General features: G+C 49.5%; 1 protein-coding gene across 1 annotated transcript in view; it reads left to right on the forward strand.

Moving 5' to 3' along the window:
- Syt17 (synaptotagmin 17) overlaps positions 1 to 21,441 on the forward strand; it is a 46,459-nt gene extending 25,018 nt beyond the window's left edge. The window contains exon 8 of the mRNA XM_048332654.1: positions 20,803 to 21,441. Within this exon, the coding sequence (XP_048188611.1) occupies positions 20,803 to 20,999 (197 nt within the window). The 3' untranslated portion in view covers positions 21,000 to 21,441. The remainder of the gene's footprint in view (positions 1 to 20,802) is intronic.
- Positions 21,442 to 21,682: the final 241 nt, after the last annotated feature.

Raw genomic sequence — 21,682 nt, forward strand, 5'->3', positions numbered from 1 at the left:
CAAGCATGGGAACAAGAGAGAGTAAGAAAGGGTCATTTTGTGATCTAGTATCAGAAATGACCTTCTATCATTCCCCACCCCCACTCCCATCATGTTCATTTGAAGCAACTCACCGGGTGTTATGGTTTGGGCATGAAGTGTATCCCCAAAGGGGTTATGTGTCACACACTTGGTCTCCAGCTGGTGGCACTATTTTGGAAGGTCATGAAAACTCCTGGAAGTGGGGCTCCATTGGTGGAAGTAGGTCACTGAGGGGGGGGGGTGTCCTCCACAGTATCCAGTCCCTAGCTTCCTCTCTTTCTCCCTGGCCCCTCCCCCTGCGCCTCTCTCTTCCTTTCCCTCTCTCCTTCCTGTCCACCATGAGGTGAACAGCCTCCATTCCACACCACTCCCACCACCATGTTGTTCTGCCCACATATGTGTGGTCCAGCAAGCATAGACCAAACCACAAGCTGAATCTCGGTCCTTCCTCTGTCAAGTTGCTCCTCTTGGGTGTTTTGTCACTCACAGCAGTGTGGAGAGCCAGCTGATACCTCTGACCAGCCAGTGCTCAGGAGGGAAGGATCTGCCACAGCTGTGGGTAGTGGGAGGTGAGGCTGAAGGGAGCCATCTTAGAAACTTCCCCCATGATGGAAGTAACTTGTTATTCTGTCATGTGACCTAATCATGGCAGGTGTCTCCTGTGTCATTGCTAATCCTCACCATCACCCACCATGTCCACTTGGTATCGCCATCTTGGGTTTCTTCAAGCACCAAGGCCATGTGGGCCATGGGCACCCAACGTGACTGAGCAGTCCCCTGTCAGGGAGTCTGGAACTGTCCTCTGTGTCTAGACTCCTGGTTCTAGGCCTGCCACTAGCCAGGACCACAGCTGAGGCGTCCTCTGATGAACCGACAGGGTCTCATCACCTCCATGGACTGTGCCGGCCCCTCCATCTCAGGATGATTCTGGACTCTCTCAGGGCCTGTTGCCCAAAAAGTCTGCAGCCCATCAAAGGATGCCTGCTTCATGTGGGCACAGGGGTCCTGGCAGCCTGCGACAGCTACTCTCTGTGTCCTGTTACACACAGCCCAGGGCCAAGCTCTGCACTTCCAGGACAAGACTGAGAGTGCAGAATCCTTAAATGGCGGGCAGGTGGACAGGCAGTGGGATTGTATGGAACCGACACAGATCACAATGTGAACCATCTATCTCCCAGTCTTGATGGGCACACAGGAGTTCCTGTTGTGTCTGAGGGCAGGAGGGCACCGAGAGCCCATGTGGGAAGCTCTGACCATTGCATATGTCTCCCCCCAAACTTGAGGACCTCCGTGGCTCATGTGGATTATAATGAGAGTGGGGCAGAGCAGAGGTGTGAGTGCCTTGGGTCCTGACATGGCCTCATCTGCTTTGGTGACCCTGGGCAAGAGCTGGGTGCCGGGAAGTGAGAACAATAAACAAGAGCCTCTTGCTTAAGTAGATGAAATGAGAGCAACACCCAGGCAGGGCTGAGCATCCTGCCTGGCACAGAAAAAGGCGCTTTGTAACAACAACCGCAGGAGACCGTACTCCTTTCCTCATCCTCCTTCCGGTTCTTCCGCCCAGAGGTCACTGCCTTTGACTTTCTGGGGTGTATCACTCCCCCCCCCCCACACACACAGAGGCACTTTTTTTGTGGCAAGACAAATATTACCCATGTAGACAAGATTTGGTCTTTTCAAAAGCTATTTGTGAAACTGGGCACCAAAGGTTCATGCCTCCCATCCTAGCTACTCAGGAGGCTGCGACCTGAGGATGGGAGTTCAAAGCCAGTGGGGCAACAAAGTCCATGAGACTCTTATGTCCAATTAACTGCCCAAAAAACCTGGAAGTGAGCTGTGGCGGAAAGTGGTAGAACACTAGCCTTGAGCAAAAGAGCTCAGAGACAGTGCCCAGGTCCTGAGTTCAAGCCTCATCATCACCAAAAAAAGAAAAAAAAAGTACTACTTGTGAGCCAGGCATGGTGGTTCATGCCTGTAACCCCAGCTACTTGGGAGGCAAAGCTAGGTGGTATCCATCTAGGCGGAGCTGCCCCATTCCCGAGTGTTCAGTCCCTGAAGTTCTAACCGACATGATTTGGTGGCGGAAAGAAAAAGCTCTGAAGCCCAGCCCAGGCCTGTGTTTCCAAACACTTCCTAACACAAGTCAGCTTGATGGGCAGCTTAATCCCTAGGCAAAGCCTGTAATGAGCCTGTGGGCTGGGCTTTCCCCCAGAGAAGGGAAGAGGAGGAGGCAGCTCTCCACAGGTGGCTTCAGTGATTCAAGCTTCCAAAAAGGAAGTGGGGAACGTTAGTTTTCCATTGCATAACACACAATCCAGAGGCTTCCAGAATATCCTGGGAGATTAACCTAAGTGGAGTTGGCCATGAAGTGAGAAGGGAGGAGATGGAGGGAGGCAGAGAGAGGAGGAGGGGAAGGAAGGAGGGAGGACAGGAAGAAGGGAAGGAGAGAAGAAGGACAGAGGGAGGAAAGAAGGAAGGAAGGAAGGAAGGAAAGAAGGAAGGAAGGAAGGAAGGAAGGAAGGAAGGAAGGAAGGAAGGAAGGAAGGAAGGAAGGAAGGAAGAAAGGAAGGAAGGAAGGAATTGGAGCAGCACAAGATCCCTGGCGGGCCGCTGCCTCCTCAGAGGAAGTGAGGGCAGCATGGTGGTTAGCAACAGTGTTTTCTTTCCCAGAAGAAGATGGGCGGCTGGGAATCAGACGGGAGGAACACCCCCCTGCCTGCCCACCCTGTCTGCTCTCCCGGCAGTGGCCCTCCCAGCTGCCCTCAGCACAGGCTTCCAGGGACCCACTGGTGATCGCCAGTGCTGAAACCCTGGAGAAGGAGAGCCAGCCAAGTGTGCACAGTTTGCTCTTTCCCAGGTGCTAGAGGTGCCCAGCAAGGAGTAGGGAACATGGCCTCAGGCTCTCTCTCTCTCTCTCTCTCATTAAAAAAAAAAATGAAAATGGCTGGGCATTGTGGCCTGCGACTATCATTCCCAGCCAGCAACACCAGGAGGCACAAATTGGGAAGATTGTAAAGCAGGCCTGCCTCAGTATAGGAGAGCTTAGTTTGAGAATAACCAAAGCCAAAAAGGAGGCTGAAGGTATGGTGGAGGTATGGTTCAACTGGTAGAGCACCTGTTTAGCAACTGTGAGTCCCTAAATTTCCCAGTATGATCACGAATATATCCTGACACCTAGGCCCCAGCCCCCAGGAACGAAGGCATCCTAGCAGCCAGATTTTCAGAGCTCCAAAGAGGTACTCGTGCGTGGCCTGGCTTGGCCAGCCTTTGCCTACTCCTCTGCGATTGCCTGCCCACCCGCTGTGGCTTAGGAGTCCTCCCAGGCCCAGCCACGAGTGCCAAGGCACCTGGTCTGTTTTCCATAATCGCTTGGCTTTCTGCAGTTGGAGCATCAGCTCTGTCCATTGACTGAGATGGGTGGGGCGGTACCGCAGGGTAGACAAACAGCCACCTGCTCTCCTGGAAAGACCCCCTGTCCTGGGGGCACAAAAGGAGCTGCCTGAAATGTGCACGCTGAGCATTTCCAGGGGATGAAAGGGAGAGGAAGCCAGTGTGAGGGGCATTGCCAGTCTTGGGGGAGAGGCAAACTGTGGGATGTTCCGTGGCCTAGCTGTCTCCCCACAGCCCTGCTGCTCCTGTCACTCCTCCTCTCTGGGGGCCACCCAGTTGCCCCTGTCCCTCCCTTGCCAGCCTGGCTTAGTGGACACCAGCCTCAGCTCTGCCTCCTGTCAGTCAGACTGTGGATTGTTGGGAGCAGGCGACTGTATGTCTCCAGTGGCATCTTGTCCCCTACCAAGTACACAGCATTGGGTGAACAGTTCCTCTTCTGCTAGGAGCTTCCGATCCCAGGTGTGAAGATCATTAGCCTTAGCCTTCATCTTCCGAGGACGAGTGGTCAGTTCTGCTGATACCGATGGATGGACCCCATCTCCAGAGGAGCAAAAGCCTGCCATCACATCAACTGAGGTTTGCCTCATGGCTTCCCCCATTCATCAGCTGTGTGACCTTAAGCAAGTGACTCCAGCTCTTGGTACTAGGTACCCTCTTGGGTCAACATTGACAGGCATGATGGGAATTAAAGGTACAGCAGTATGTGGGCCCACCCAGCCACAAGTGACCACTAGGAAAATCCTAGCTGTGTGTTTGACTCCTATCAAGGTGCTGAGCCAGGGCTGGGGGGGGGGGGGCTGGCAGGCTGAGGTTCACAGCTCAGCCCAGCTGCCAGCTTCTCTCCCTCACCTAATCACCATCACCACAGAGCTCTCAGCTGGCGCAGTGCCCGGGAAGCTGGAGTTGACACATGACACATGCAAACCCAGCTGGAGAACCAGGCAGCTTTGGGGCTCCTGCGGTCCTTTGGTTTGACAGCATGAGAGATGGGTCAAGCCAGAGCTACTAGAGGCCAGTGTTCTGGCCCAGCACTAAGTAAGTGTCTGAGAAGCATAAGCCTCCCTTCCCCTTCCCCAAATGTTTGAGGCGATCATCAGTTGAGCACGATCACCAGTGGTACAGGCCAGTCCTCTTGAGAAGACCGGCAAGGCAGTGTGGACATCATAGGAAGCAACACCGTCTGTGTAACAAGTGAAGTCAGATCCTCCCCAGATGGGCTCGGTAGCTGAACAGCGATCACAGAAGAGAAGTTGTGTGGCCGTGGAAGGAATAGAGCACAGAGTGGAGGGAAGTGAGGTGGGGAGAGATCTAGAGTGAAGCAGGTCTCATCCACTCTCAGCAGAGGAGAGAAGAGAGAGCAGAGAATGTGGGAATGGAGTGGCGAGCTGGCCTCAGAACACCCGTGTCTTCTCCAGAGTGCCGAGCCCCTTGCTCAGCCCCCAACCTTCAGGCTTTCTCTCTTCCCAGAAAACGTTAGTGACTCAGGAGGACACTGCGGGATCCTGTGGCTCTGGTCAGCCAGATCTGACTCCTGTGTGGCTGAACACAAGTTGCTTAGCCTCTGAGCCAGTTACCTTTGTCTAAACAGCGAGGACAGGAAGTTGCATGGTGGTGGTGGCAGGGGAGACATGTTTATTCAATGAACCTCCTGTGCATTTTCATTGAATAAATAAATGTAGAAGGGATGTTCTATTTCATGGCGCTAGGGCTCACTGGGAAAAGTGCTGAAGGTTTTTGTTTCTGTTTTGCTGGTCCTGGGGCTTGAACTCAGAGCCTAGGTGCTGTCCCTGAGCCTCTTTGTGCTCAAACCTGGCGTTCTACCACTTGAGCCACAGCACCACTTCTGGCTTTTTCTGAATAGTGTATTGGAGATAAGAGTCTCCCAGACTTTCTTGCCCAGGCTGGCTTCGAACTGCGGTCCTCAGATCTCAGGCTCCTGAGTAGCTAGGATGACAGGCGTGAGCCACCGGCGCCTGGCTAATGCTGAAGTTTTATTCTGTTGAAAGGATAATCAAATGAAAATCTTGCTGGGCACAGGTGGCTCGTGTCTGGCTTCTTTGGAGGCTGAGATAAAGTCTGTGAGACTCCATGTCCAGGTAACTGGAAAAAGCAAGCCAAGAGACATGGCCTAAGTAGTAGACCACCAGCCATACCAAACAAACACAAGGCCCTCATACTGGGGATGGGGAAGAGGAAGTGACAGATGCAACAGCCCAGGGGCAGGAATGAGCTTGTTTGGTTCAGAGGGAGAGAAGGCTAGAGTGTCCAGGTCAAAGTTAACGACGCTGGAAGTGGAGATGATAAGCATTTGTCAGACACCTAGTGGTGACCCAAGGCTGTTTGGCCTTGGGGAGCAGACGTGGCTCCTAGCGCCATGAAGGAGTAGAAGAGATGACGTGCGTGCAGGGACTTAGCACAGAGCAGATGCTCTGTGGGCGGAATCTTCTCTCTTTTCCAGTTTGTAAGTTGACATGAAAACTGCTTCTCCGGGCCCTGCCTGGGAACAGTACAGAATGTCGTTGGCTCCTCATGAAAATCATTTTTGGAAGGACTAATGGGCGTTATGGAGTTATTCACAGGTGGGCGAAAGCACCGGGCTTCCCTAGGTTTTTATCCACAGGGCCTTGCACCTACCCAGGGCGTGAGGATGCTGGGGCCTCTCTGGCCTTCAGCCTCCTCCGTTTCATAAACAGGCCCAGGAGGCAGAAAGCTATACACTGGCCAGGCTAAGGTGTCTGCTGTGGATGTCTCTCTCGCTGGATTGGTTGGAGCTGGAAATCCAGAGAAGAAGCTGCTGGTGGTGGGGGTGGGGTGTGTGTGGATTTGTGGTGGGCTCCTCTTCCATCCTTAATGGAGTGGGATAACATTATGGCGCAGCGAGAGCCCCCAGCCACATTACAAGGAGCGAGCCTGAAACTCAGAGCATCCCTATGGCATTTGAGGAGGGGCAAGTGATAACTTGTTCCGGTTATTGAGCATGGCTTGCTCAAGGTCAGGGGGAAGAGGCAGGGATTCAGTGCTGGCTCATTGCCCCTCCCATAGTCCTGGTCACCCTTCTGGACAGGCTGTGACCTTCAGGGGACACACATGTGGTGAGTGAGCGCCGTCTCACCTTGATCTTCGCCATGCCAACAAGAGCAGCCTGAGGATCGTTTATCCAAAGTCCGTGGGATCAGATTTGTCTCCCGTTTCAGACTTGCCACACTTTGAAGTATTTGCATGTGCATGATGAGCTATCTTGGAAAAGGTCTAAACATACAATTTTTTGTGTATGTCCGTCATAGGGCTTGAACTCAGGGTCTGGACGCTGTCCCTGAGATCTTTTGTTCAAGGCTAGTGCTCTACCACTTTGAGCCACAGCCCTACTTCTGGTTTTCTGGCGATTCATTGGGAGTAAGAGTCTCATGGACTTTCCTGCCGGGACTGGCTTTGAACCACAATCCTCAGACTTTAGTCTCCTGAGTAGCTAGGATGACAGATGTGAGTCACCGGCTTCATTTCTGGTTTTTGTAGACATTACACAGATCCTGAAGGTAATTCTATGCAGTATTGTAAGTCTTAAATTGTTTTTGCATAAAACGAATTTTCTACTGTGGCATTATCTCCATGCTCAGAATGTTTCAGATTTTGGAGCATTTTGGCTTTGGGTGGTCAATCTGTTCTGTTTTCACCCAGTTGTGCAGAAGAGAGAATAAGCCTGAGGAATTTACGTGACTCTCTGCAAAGCTCAAAGTTGTTGTGCTTGTTAAGGAAAGGCTAGCCGCTGTGATAGCTGGGCTGCTGAGGTTTTTGTGGTTTCACCCAAGAAAAGCTTATACTCTTTTGTGGGTCATTTCATGCATGGCCTTCCACGGATGACCCAGGCACCTTCTGTCCTATGGCTCTGCCGCCTTCTCAGGCTCTGCAGGGTTTTGCTTCTAGGGTAGGAGAAAAGGGGAGAACAATAGACAGGGAGAAAAGAGGATAGAGACCAGACCCTGGGAGGATCTCAGGGTCCAGGCCTGGAAGCAATAGGTGTTGTCACAGGGGACACTGGGAAATGTAGTCCAGCTGTGTTTCCCAGGAGAGTGGAGAATGGGCTCCACACAGCCACCTCCGCTACCCGTACCCAGGCAGGGAAAGAACAGAACCAGCCATGCTCCCCCCCCCCCCCCCCCGCTGTCCTCCTGAGCACCCTTCTGCTCTAAGTTCAAGATCAAGTCCTACAGGGGAATTGCATCACTCCAGACTGCAGCCCGTAGCAGCTGGGAGGGCTATGGCCAGAGGTGGAAGCCACTGCCATCTCCAGTCTCCTCTGTTACACCTGCGGGTCCCTGCTGGGTTGATTGCCTCCCAGGGGAACTTTGCAGTGTCTGGATGGTTTTGGGGTGGTCAGTACTCCAGGAGTGCTGCTAAGCGTCTAGTGTGCAGAGCCCAGACATGCCATGACCCCCCCCCAACAGTGCCCCACAGCACAGAAGGGCCCTGAGCCAGCCCCAGCCGGGCCAGGCAGGCGGGCGCTGCCCTCCCCGTCCTGCCAAGCCCAGCTGTCCCTCTGTAGTGCCTGCCTGAGGAAGCAAGCCAGGGGCAGAGCAGAGTGCTCAGCTGGGCAGATCTCCGTGGACTTCCTTTCCTGACTCACCATATGCAAACAGAAACACCTGCTCTGCAAACAAGTCCCCCCACACACAGCGGGCGGGCGGGCGGGGACCCAGATGGGGGAGGCAAGCAGGGAGGCCCTCACCAAGGAGAGTAGGGCTTTCCAAACTCAGCCCTCTCTTCCACCCTACCTCACTGCTCAGGGATTGTGTCTCAAGTGTAGTGGGATGAGGGGTCCTGGTGGCTTTTTAATATTATTATAAAGTGTGTGTGTGTATATATATATGTGTGTGTAATGTATATACACATATTATTTAGATGTAACTTATATATTCTATATGTGTATACTATTAGGCTATTTCCACAAATGCACTACTCATCATTATTAACATGCTGATAAATGTACATAGTGATTCATAAATATTTGTATATTACTGATGTCTATATAACATTAAATATCATACACACACATACACACACACACACACACACACATATATATATATGCATGCACAATCACAAAGGGGAAGATGTGAATCAAAAACTAAGAATCCCAAATTTCCCCTAATACTATGTAACCATTGGACTGAGTATAGTTCCTCATGCCTATAATTCCAGCTACTAGGGAGGCAAAGAGAGGAGGCTCACCTGGACAAAAGCATGAGACATTTACAAAAAAAAGAAAAAAGAACAAAAACCAAAAGGGCTGGGGATAAGGCTGAAGCAGTAAAGTACTCACCTCACAAGTGTGGGGCCCTGCATCCAGTGTGAACTAGTGTGTGGGGGTGAGGTCATGTGTTTGAACATGAATGTGTATGTGTTGTGTGTGTATGAATGTGTGTATAGACGTGTGTGAAGTGTGAGTGAATGCATACTGTGTGTGAGTATTTGAATGTGTTTGAACGTGTGTGTGCATCTCTCTCCTCTTATTAACATGTAAAATATATCACCTTTTAATTGTCAGTGGTGGGGCTTGAACTCAGGGCGTGGGCACTGTCCTTGAGCAAAAAGCTCAAGCCTAGTGCTCTACCATTTTGAGCCACAGCACTGCTTCTGGGTTTCTGGTGGGTCATTGGAGATAAGAGTCTCACAGACTTTCCTGCCTGAGCTGGCTTTGAACCGTGATCCTCAGATCCCAGCTTCCTGAGTAGCTAGGATGACAGGAGTGAGCCACCAGTGCCCAACTCCAACTGAGATTTTGATTCTGCCTCAAACCTGAGCAGACACATGACAACCAGAGGAGCCTCTGAAAAACACTTGCGAATGCCATCCCCCTCCTCCCTACCCTCAACAGCAGCCAACAGAGCCTCCCTGGGGGAAAGCTGGGGAAGTGGGAAGATGTGACTCATGTCCCCTCTTAGCTCCAACAGGTGTCTTGTGACTAGCACCGGCGACATTTAATGGTGAACATTTTCTCCCAAAGCCATTTCAACATCTCCAAAACAAATGCACAGAGACCATCTTCATCCCAATGTATAAATTTTAGTGGCTGGAGGGGGAAGGGGAAACAAGCACATTGCTTTACAGTCACACCTTTAAATGCTTCCTCCGAGATGGCAAGATGGCATGACTCATGCCTACATCTGAAAGGAGTTCTGCAACCCATATGTTGCCTGGGTGAGCATGGCTCCACATGGCTCAGGCTCCACTCAGAGGCATGAGGAAGTGGTCCCACTGCCCCAGAGGAATTCAAGAGCTTTTCATCTTCACTTCCATCCCTCTCCTTTCTCCTCTGTCTCTGTCTCTCTCTGTCTCTGTGTCTGTGTCTCTGTCTCTGTCTCTCTCTCTCTCTCTCTCTCTCTCTCTCTCTCATCTTGCCTTTCTCTTTCTCTTCCCCTCTCTCCCTCCTTCTCTCCTTCCCTCCCTCCCTCTCCTGGTCCTGAGGCTTGAACTCAGGACCTGAGTGCTGTCCCTTCAATTTTTCATTCAAGGGGCTGGGAATATGGCCTAGTGGCTAGAGTGCTTGCCTCGTACACATGAAGACCTGGGTTCGATTCCCCAGCACCACGTATATAGAAAATGGCCAGAAGTGGCGCTGTGGCTCAAGTGGCAGAGTGCTAGCCTTGAGCAAATAGAAGCCAGGGACAGTGCTCAGGCCCTGAGTCCAAGGCCCACAACTGAAAAAACAAACAAACAATTTTTCATTAAAGGCTGGTGCTCTACCACTTGAGCCACAGCTCACTCCCAGTTGTTGTTTTTTTTTTGGGGGGGTGGTTAACTGGAGATAAAGAGTCTCATAGACTTTCCTGCGCAGATTGGCTTTGAACCATGGTCCTCAGATCTCAGCCTTCTAAGTAGCTGGGATGACAGGCGTGAGCCAGCTGTGCCCACCAGCATCTTGACTCCTGATCTTTCCCCTCTCACATGGAGGAGTAAAGGGAAAGGGTGATGGGTGACACGTTTCTTTCTGAGATTAGAAAAGGAGATGTTGTTTTAATGTGTGCGTGCCAGATCCAGCCTCAGTTACCCTGCCCATCTTTGCTCGCTCCTTCCTTCCTTCTTTCCTTCCTTCCTTCCTTCCTTCTTTCCTTCCTTCCTTCCTTCCTTCCTTTATTCTTACCTTCTTTGTTGTTGTCATGGGGCTTGAACTGTGGGCCTGGGTACTGGGTACTGTCCCTGAGCTCTTTTGCTCAAGGCTAGTGCTCTACCTCTTGGAGCCACAGTTCCATTTCGAGTTTTTGAGGAGTTTATTGGAGTCTCACAGGGACTTTTCTGTCCAGGGGTGGCTTTGAACTGCCACCCTCAGATCTAAGCCTCTTGAATAGCTAGGATGACAGATGTGAGTCACCAGTGCCTGGCTTGTTGCTTATCTTTTAACTTAGATTCCTGTTGGACCACACAGAGTCACACAGCGGCTGGGCCCTCAACCTCTCTACCCCCTGTTTCTCACAGGAAAAATGAGTATATAAACAAACAGTATCTTTCACAGCAGGCTTGTGCTATGAGTTAAAACACACACACACACACACACACACACACACACACACACACACACACACACACTGCGCTTTGCTTGGTGCCCAGTACTGAGGAGATGCAGGAGTCACTGTCTCTGATTTTTTGGGTGATTATAATACAGCTGCCTAAATCGTCATTATGGCTGCTGGAAAGAAAATCATGGAAGAAGAACTTCCATCCAGCATCTGCTTTGGATCACACAGTGAGCCAGGGAATCAGGGAAAAGATCACCTTAAGTCACGAGGGCAACTTCCTAGAGCCAAAGGAATAGCAGCGAGGGGAGGGGTGCAAAGCCCCCAGAGGCCTGCTAGTTGTTCAGATGGGGAAACTGAGGACCAAGGGGGCACTAATCTGGGAACGGGGTTTATCTGGACTTCAGAAAGAAGTAGGAAGAGGGGCAGGGGAAGAGGAAGGGAGAAGACAAGGAGGAAGAGAAGAAGGAGAGGAAGAGGAGGAGGAGGAGGAAAAGAAGCTATAGATGGAGGAAGAGGGGGCGACGCCTGGCTTGTGTAGAGAGCTGGCCTATGAGAAGGAGGGGAGGAAACAATTTGCAGACCTGTGTGTTTCCCCCTCAGACAAACATCCTGATGGAGTCAGGGGACCCCCTCCCAGCCCCGCAGCAGCCTGTGGAGGTTTCATGCATTTCTTTTCTATAAATCAAGGAATAACTTTCCCCAGCACCCAACAATTGGCTCTTGGGGTACAGGTGGGAAAGTACTGGGCATCTGGGCATCATCTGGAAGTTTCCATGCTCTACTGTCAGGCTGAAGGTTGTGTGTGGAGGGGGGTGGGGGTCACTGGAAGCCAGGAGCACAGATCAGAGACTATTATTATCTTCTGAACCAAACACGCCAAAAAAAAAAAAAAAAAAAAAAAAAAGGAGCTGTTGAGTCTGCTCCTTTTTTTTTCTTTTTCTTTTTAATTTGTGATGTTTATTACACCCACATTCAAAATCATCCAGCTTCTCTTCCAGAACCGTCTGCCTTGGCAAACAAAATTAGCAGCCCGGAGAGTTGAGCTCCTCCAGGAAAGAACAAAATCCCTTAAAAAAATAAAATAAACCACCGAAAAACAAAAAAAACAACAACAAAATACAGCGAATATCCACATGGGAATGCTTCGCAGTACCCCAGCGCCTTCAGGGCCCGCGTGATGTCCCGTCACCTCGCTGGACCTTGGTCTTCCTAACTGTAACACGGGCCAGGTCATCGCAGCTGCCTGGGAGCCCCCCATTTTCTCCCCATCAGCAATGTTGGGAGACACATTTGGTTGTCACCACCGGTAATGCTAAGCATGGGAAACCTCTCCAGAGAGCTCATGGGACCACTCAGAGTGCTCAGCCCTGGACCAGACACATAAGTGCACAAAGCACATAGTTGCTTTGTGAAGCAATGATCCTTCCCACTGCACCTTCAGAGTCTGAGCCAGGAGTCTGTGCCCCCCTCATCAGTCTTTTCTCTTGCCAGTTTTGTTGCTCTCACCTCATTTGCCATGGTCATTAGCACTCCAGAGGCAGGCAGACAGGTTGAAAATTCTGTAGAGAAAAGTTGGGTGGCCAACTCCAGAAAGTGATGGTGCACACCTGTAATTCTAGCTACTCAGGAGGCTGAGAGCTGAGGATCATGGTTTAAAGCCAGCCTGAGCAGGAAAGTCCTGGAGATTCTTACCTCCAACAAACCACTAAAAAAATAACTATAACTGAGAGCTGTGGTTTAAGTGGTGTAGAGTGCTAGCCTGGAGCACAAAAGCTCAAGAACAGTACCCAGGCCCTGAGTTCAAGTCCCAGCACTGGCGCACGCACACACACACACACACACACACACACACACACACACACACACACACACAAAGCAAAAACCAAACTCCAGCAAGTGGAATGGGCAGAATGTGTGTGTTCTGAAGTCTGAGATTCAGTGGCTGCCTTCGTGAGAGCTTTGTGGTTGATGTCAACATGGCAGAAGGTCTGCAGGAAGGACTCCTTGGCAGGACAGGAAGCCAGGGAGGTTTAGGGGTCAGCCTTCCTCTTTGTTTTTGAGGGGGGTGTCGGTGGTGGGGCTTGAACTCAGGGCCTGGGTGCTGTCCTTCAGCCTTTTCACTCTACCACTTTGAACCACAGCACCACTTCTGGTGTTCTGGTAGTTAAATAGAGATAAGAGTCTCACAGACTTTCCTGTCCAGCCTGGCTTTGAACTGCGATCCTCAGATATCAGCTTCCTGGTGAGTCACCAGCACTGGGCCAGCTGTACTCTTTTATAACAGCCCACCGGGCAGGACCCAACTAGAGCCTTAAACCCCTCAGGGAACAGCACCTCCAATGACCTAAACACCTCCCACAAGGCCCTGCCTTTTAAAGGAGCCTCCCCCTTTATTCCACCACACTGAAGACTACCACACCTCCAACACACAGCTTTTTGAGGACAAACCACTTCCAAACCACAGCTGTGTGTTCCAGTCCTATCTAAACCCATGAGTACTACATGGGTTTACCGAGCATGGATATGGTGTGTGTGTGAAGTCTGGCATCTATTTGTCTATTTTCCCACAACCTAGGTTTTGTACAGATTGTTGGAAAGTTTATTCCAGATGACTAAGGAGTATAGTTAAGCATATACATACTATCCTATAATGTATTAATGTCTTCTTTGCATTGCATTCATCCTGAACAATCAGTAAGGATATTGGGGGGAGGGGAGGAAAGGATGTCTACAATAAACCTTTTTAGTTGTGAATTTTTCAAAGGAGAAGGGAGGTGGATCCAGGGGGAGATGGGGAGATGAATGAAGGGGACAGTGTGGGGGAGGGGGGAGAATGCAGTCAAGAACTCATGGTATATACTACAAAATTGAGAAAAATAAGGGAGGGGGTGGGCTGAAGGGGGGTGAGGTTGTTGAGAGGGTGAGGTATTGATCAAGATGCCACTGTATCCATAAACTGCCCTGTTCAATGGCATCTCCTTTGCACAATGACTTAAAGATAACAAAAGTTAGTTTAAGGGGATAAAAGGGCTGGGAAAGTGACTTAGTGATAGAGTGCCTGCCTAGCATGCTTGAAGCCCTGGGTTCCATTCCTCAGCACCACAAATATATAGAAAAAGCCAAAAGTGGCACTGTGGCTCAAGTAGTAGAGTGCTAGCCTTGAGCAAAAGAAGCTCAGGGACATTGCCCAGGCCCTGAGTCCCAGCTCAGGAGTGGCAAAAATTAAAAAGAAAGAGAAGAAACTCAGGAATAGATATCAATTGGCTGCTCTTGTGGATTTTTTTGCTTCCAATGCTTGGAGTTTTTAAATCACCCACATGGCAGGTGACATGGTTCACATTATCAAGTGATTTGCAGGCACTGGTGCTTGCCAGTTCGCTCTCTTCCCATCAGAAAGGCTGAATCACTCAAGAGCTCTGACCTCCTCAGGGCCCAGTGATTCAGACAGCCAAGTTACTCCGCAAATTGGGATAAGGAGCACAGAATATTAGACTTCCTTTTTATTTTCTTCCCTTCTGGCAACTTAGATGTAGTTCTCTAATAGCAACTCATTTTCCTTTCTTTTCCAAAATAATATGTACTTGTTAGACGTTCAAACAGCATATATTCATGTCATATGGAAACTGGAAAATTCCCACTAGCGAACACTACAAGTCTGGGGATGGATCATTTCTCCAGCTATTGTTTTCTTTGCATAGTTTAACATTTCTTTTGACAAAAGAGATCATGTTTACATAGATACTTTAACTAGTTCCTTTTGTCTCCTAGCAATATGTCTTAGAGATTTCTTTCCCCCTCATTTCGTATTTGTACTTTTGTCTCATTTCTAACAATGAGGTTGGATTCCCATGGTATTATTATGTCAGAAATTATGTCGTGAGCTGGGTGCTGGTGGCTCACACCTGTAGTCCTAGCTACTCAGGGACTTGAGAGCTGGGGATCATGGTTCAAAGCCAGCCTAGAAAGGCAAGTCCATGAGGCTCTTATCTCCAAATAACCAATAAAAGGCTGGAAGGGTAGTTGTGGCTCAAGTGGTAGAGCAGTAGCCTTGAGTGGAAAAAGACAAACGAGAGCAAAAGGCTCTGAGTTCAAGGGCTAACACCAGCACCAAATATGAAAGATGTAACTAGTCCTTTCCAGTCCTGATGTAGGTGTCTCCCACTACCTACTAGGGAGGTAAGTAGCAAGAAGGAGCTGGAAATCAGAGGAGAAAGGGAGGCAGGCCAAGCAAGGGCCTTGCGGAGTGGCATCGGCAGTGAGAGAGGTTCTGCCCTCCCCGCTCAGGTTCAGAACCAGCAGGGCCTCAGCAGAGCTGCTGTCCTGGCGCTAACAGCTGGTTGTACCAACTCAGCCCAGTAAGAGGTGGCTGCTGTGGTCTGCATCCTGGCTTGTTCCTAAAATCGCTGAGGAGAGGGTGCTCACAGCTGGGCGCTGGCCAGGCATGGAGCCCCACTCTCTTGATGGGGCTGGTGTTGTTACAGAAAAGGCCTGGGAATGCTGCCTTGCAGTGAGAGGGTGACATCTTGGATGCCGAGGGGGTGGGGGAGAAAGAGAGAGACAGAGACAGAGACAGAGAGAGAGAGAGAGAGAGAGAGAGAGAGAGAGAGAGAGAGAGAGAGCGCTCTCCAGACAAACATGAGAATATTAGTTAACTTGATCTTTAACATCCCAGCCTTTAGAACTGTAAGACTCCACCTAGTTTGTGGTAGGTAATGTGTTACAGCAGCCCAAATATCTTTCTCTCTCTCTCTCTCTCTTTCTCTCCCTCTGTCTATATCTCTCTATATCTATGTCTATATCTACCTATATATGTCTGTCTGTCTATCTATCATCTACAGAGAGAGAAAGAGAGAGAGAGTATGTGCATGGTGGGGCTTGAACTCAGGCACTGTCCCTGAGCTTTTTCATTCAAGGCTAGCCCTCTACCACTTTGAGCCACAGCTCCACTTCCAGTTTTCTGATGGTTCATTGGAGATAAGAGTTTCACAGACTTTCCTGCCTAGACTGGACTTGAACCACAATCCTCAGATTTCAGCCTCCTAAGTAGCTAGGATGACAGGCGTGAGCCACTGGCACCGGCTGATTCACCGTTATTGTTGGATGCAGTGCTCAAGAGTACCGCTGACAAATGGACACCTGAACATTAGTGTCTGGGATATGAATGGGTTAGCCTCCCAGACATGGCTTCCCCACAGCTCCAACTCCCTCTGAGGTCAAGCTAATATGGCGTGGCCCAAGACACCTTACCAGAAAGTACATTGTATGCGTAGACAGCTGGTATGGCCAAGGCAGAGAGAGTGCAGGTAAAGAAATACCCACAGGATCTGTGATGACCCTCTGGGGTGGGAGAAGGCCCCTGGCCCAGCCACAGTGCCTCATGGGGATTTTGTCAGTTCAAGTTTTCCTTCTTAAAAGCAGTGCCCTAAAACAGGCTGACAGGGCTGGGGATATGGCCTAGTGGCAAGAGAGCTCGCCTCGTATACATGAGGCCCTGGGTTCGATTCCCCAGCACCACATATACAGAAAATGGCCAGAAGTGGCGCTGTGGCTCAAGTGGCAGAGTGCTAGCCTTGAGCAAGAAGAAGCCAGGGACAGTGCTCAGGCCCTAAGTCCAAGGCCCAGACTGGCAAAAACAAAACAACAACAACAAAAAAAAACAGGCTGACAACCTTTTCTGTAAATAGCCAGATGGTAAATATTTGAGGCCTTGAGGACCATGTGGTTTCTCTTGAAATTCTTCCTGTGGTCTAAGTGTTAGCGAACTCCCCAAATTCAAATGTGGGATCCCTAAGGCCCCCCAGCTGGTGGTTTTAGGGTATGGGGGATTTGTGGGGTGATCCCAAAGCCCTCACTTTCAGGATAATGAGCTAGCTTCTCTCTTCCCCCTTGGAGGACACAGTGAGCAGATGGCATCTATGAGGAAGAGCGCCCTCGCCAGACTCTAAATTTGCCTTGGTCTTGGGATTCCAAGACTCTAGAACTATTTTTATTTAATACAAGTCACTTTGCTTTTGATATTTGCTAACAGCAACCTAGCAGTCTGAGACAGAAGCCCTGTCTTGTAGCACAAAAACTGGATGGGGGTAAACAAGTGGGTTTGATTGTGTTCTAATAAAACTTTATTTATAAAGGAGTGGTGGGCCAGATTTGGCTTAGAGACTCTACTTTGCCAGCTCTGGCTATATGAAATAATCTTGTATGTGTGTCTTTATTCAGACAGTTCAATGGGATGCATCTAGAAGGAGAGGTGCTGTGTCACAAGCTGTAATGTTTTGTTGTTTGAGTGACACTGGTGCTTGGTCCCATGGCTTTCTTGCTTGGCTGGCCCTCTACTACTTGTGTCACTCCAGCCAGCACTGCTTTTTGCTGGCTGTTTTGAAGATGGAGTGTAGCGGACTATTCTGCCCAGGCTGGCTTTGAAATCTCAATCCTCCAGATCTCAGTATCCTGAGGAGCTAGGATTGCAGATGTGAGCCACCAGTGCCTGGCAAAGTCACAACGATTTCATTTTGGGCAGATGTTCAATCCCAGAGATTGAACCACTTGGTCCTCCACCAAGAACACACAAGATCTCCTTTCTGAACCTCCTCTGTCCAAAAAAAAAAAAAAAAAGCTCGGTGTTCATATACAAGGACATCTGGTCTTCATTGCCCCTCAAAATCATGTTTTTTTGGGGGAAAGAGGTAATAGCACATTTGGCCTAAGAGAAAGAGACCAAATGGAGCCTGAAATAGTCCCACACTGTTTTCTTGTTTTAAATTTAAGGCCTATAGGACTCGGGCAACGTGTTCTCATTTATTAAGATGAAACCTTATGCTAGTCACTAGACAGGGTTCAACAGACTCTTTGAGGGTTACCTACTCAGAAAAACCACAAACCACAATTCAAATGCACTAGAGGGTATCTCAGTAATTTCCTTGATTAGGCAAAGATTCCATTGCTAATATTCCCCTTTATTGTAAGAGATCTTCATGTTCCTCGAGATCCACCTGCGCCTGATGAGCACATTATAGAACATCCAAAGAATATACATGATCCAATCTCTCCCCCCCCATGGAGCTGACACATTCCCAGACACCCTTGAGAGAGATGATGATATCGGGTTTCATTTGCTCTAGGTCTATTTTGATTTTTGACATTGGAATGGTGTCTTGTGCTTCTTCTTTCACTTTTCTTTCTGTCCCCTCTTTTTTGTCATTTGGAATTCTTGGTGTGAACCCCACCGGGGAGAGTGGAGTCTCGTTAGCGTTCAAGCTCTGTTTGGTGCTGCATATTTTTGCTGTTTTATTTGATAATCGGCCTCCCTCCTGGGATCTGGCCTGCCTCTGCTCGGCTCACGCTGGGCGAATCTGTGATGTTTCCCATTCTGTAGTCCTTCATTTATAACAGACGCAGCCTGCATCCCCATTAGGGAGATGGCACGCCCGGACTACCCACGCATAGATAACGAATGAGGTCGCACTTGCCCAGGAGGATAAATCAAGCTAACGATCTCATTAGGCCTGAAAGACAGAAATGAAGCTTGCATTGGAGTGAACGGAAGAGACCTCCTTCTGAAGAGACACACACCACATACCACACAACCAGGAGTGGAGACCACGTAGCCATCCGCTTAGCAAGCTTGCCTCTGCTGTGTGGAATGGAGGAAGGATGAAGTCCCTTATTTCATAAAAGGGCAACAGACAGAAGTTTAAGATTGAGGCCAGGCACCAGTGGCTCATGCCTGTTAATACTAAACTGCTCAGGAGGCTGAGATCTGGACGATTGTGGTTCAAAGCCAGCCCAGGCAGGAAGCCCATGAGATTCTTATCTCAAATTAGTCATAGAAAAGGCTGGAAGTGGTGCTGTGGCTCAAGTGGTAGAGTGCTAGCCTTGAGCAAAAGAAGCTCAGGGATAGTGTCCAGGCCTAGAGTTCAAACCCCAGTACTGGCAACAACAACAACAACAACAACAAAAATAGGGTTGCAATGGCAGTGTTTTCTGGTCAGTCACTGTTCAATAGGCACAGAGCTGTACATACACACTTTTGTCCAAGTTCTGCATTGGTTATGAGATAAGATAAGTACTACTAACAATTTTGGCTTTTGCTCATGGTTTTTATTGGTATGTATTAGTTATACAACGAGGATTTCATTGCATTATCTTCATAATGCATACAAGGTACCCTAACATCCTCATCCCTTGTACCCCCTTCTTTATCCCTCACTTCTTTTTTTTTTTGCCAGTCCTGGGCCTTGAACTCAGGGCCTGAGCACTGTCCCTGGCTTCTTTTTGCTCAAGGCTAGCACTCTGCCACTTGAGCCACAGCGCGACTTCTGGCCATTTTCTATATATGTGGGGCTGAGGAATCAAACCCAGGTGTATACGAGGTGAATACCACTAAGCCGTATTCCCAACCCCTGTCCCTCACTTCTTATTTAAACCAGTTTCAACAGGTTTCGTTGTTCTATTCCCATATATATATATATATATATATATATATATATATATATCCCATTCATCCTCTCCATTCCTCCCTCCCTCCAACCTTTTACTTTCCTAACATTCTATTTTTAAAAATTTTAAGTGTATATGAGTTATACCAAGGGGGGTTTGCCACGGTATTTGACAGTTACATATACTGTATACTAGTTAAAAATAATCCCCTGGGTTGCACTTTCCCTGCCCCTCCCCCTGCCCATCAGTGGCTTCTGAGAGACTCTCCCCTCCCTTCATCCATGCATCCATGGAGGCAGTACATTTCCATGTTATTCACTCTCCATCTTCAAGAATCTTCTTTAAGTCAGGCACCATTGGTTCAATGCCTGTAACCCTAGCTACTCAAGAGGCTGAGATCTGAGGACTGTGGCTTGAAGCCAGCCTGGGCAGGAAAATCTGTGAGACTCTTATCTCCAGTCAACCACCAAAAAGCTGGTGTGGCTCAAAGTGGTAAAACACTGGCTTTGTGCACAAAAGCTCAGGGACAGCACCCAGGCTCTCATGACTGACAAATAAAAGAAAAATCTTTAACCAACAAGGTAACTGAGGCTCAGAGCTTACCTTGTTTGCTTGAGAGGCCAAGGTGGACTTCAGGATAGCTATCCCCATAGCTTAAACCTAGTGGATTTCATGTGGCCACATTGTCCCCCTCCCAGGAGACAGTCAACCATGTTAGGAGACATTTTGAGTTGTCGCTGTCCTACAGGAAATGAAGACCCAGTATTAATATCCAGTGGGTAGAGCCCAGAGATGCTGCTAAACACCCTCCAATGCACAGCAAAGGATTGTGTAGCCCATGGTGTCCACTCTGAAGAGCCCCCGGCTGACCCATTGAGGTGGTCTGCAGTGACAGCTCCTTGTTCTACCAGGACTGTCTGTATGTTGTGTGGGACACAGTGAGACCCACGTTGGTAGATGCCTATGTCAGGTGGCCTGGCCATGGGCAGTACAGAGGCTGTCAGAGCTCGTGGCTGGCATGGTAAATGCCGGCAGGAAGCCAGGTGCCAGTGGCTCCTGCCTGTCCTCCTAGCTACTCTGGGGACTGAGATCTGAGCATCTCCATTTGAAGTCAGCTCCAATGAACCACCAGAAATCTATAAGTGGAACTGTGGCTCACATGGTAGAGTGCCAGCCTTGAGCAAAAATGCTCAGGAACAGTGTACAGGCCCAGTTTCAGGACTGGCATGAGAGAGAGAGAGAGAGAGAGAGAGAGAGAGAGAGAGAGAGAGAGAGAGCGCACAGGAGTCCTACACAGCTGTTGCAAAGACTCAGGAGGCAAAGGTGAGGGAATTGGGGGTTCTTATTTTCGTCATAAAGAAGCACTAACAGCTTCTGTCTCGCCCCTGCCTCCCTCTCTGGCCTCCTTCCTCCGGCCTCCTCTCCTCTGCACGTACCTTCCCAGTGTTTGGCCACAATGTGAAGAGCAGCAACGACTTCATTGGAAGGATCGTCATTGGCCAGTACTCCTCGGGGCCCTCAGAGTCCAACCACTGGCGGCGGATGCTGAACACCCATCGTACGGCCGTGGAGCAGTGGCACAGCCTGCGGTCCAGGGCCGAGTGTGACCGTGTGTCCCCAGCCTCCCTGGAGGTGACCTGAGGCCCCAGAGAGGGCGGCTTCCCTTGTCCACAGAGATGTGCCATTACAGACACTGCTGTGTGCACACTCATCTACACGCTCACACTCCAGATATCCCTGTGTACACATACAGTCACACAAAACACACCAGACACTCCTGTGTACACATACAAACTCATGCACACACACATCAGACACTTCTTTGTTCACACACCCTCACACTCATTCATATACAAGACACCCTTGTGTACATACAGATACTCTGATTTACACACAACCACATGAACTTACAAATACCAGACACTCCTGTGTATACACACACACCTGACACTCCTATGTATATACAGAATCACACAAATTCATACATACCAGACACTCCTGTGTACTCACAAACAGATACTCCTGTGTACATACATACACACACCAGACACATACACATTGCATCTTCTCAGAACTGAAAGCTATTGATCACAAGATGGCCGCCCTCGCTGAGGAAACTATTGACCACAAGATGGCCGCCCTCGCTGAGGAAACTATTGACTACAAAATGGCCACCCTTGCTGAGGGAGGCCTGAGAACTTTCTGGAAGCTCCATTCATCTGCCATGGAGCTGGGTGGGCTCTGCTGTGGGATGTTTTTGCGGTGTCTGCCCATGCTTACACCCCTGTCCTTGTCCTAAAATACACTTTCAGCCCTCAGGCAAC

Source organism: Perognathus longimembris, chromosome 23, assembly GCF_023159225.1.
Source record: "Perognathus longimembris pacificus isolate PPM17 chromosome 23, ASM2315922v1, whole genome shotgun sequence".
NCBI classification, from domain to species: domain Eukaryota; kingdom Metazoa; phylum Chordata; class Mammalia; order Rodentia; family Heteromyidae; genus Perognathus; species Perognathus longimembris.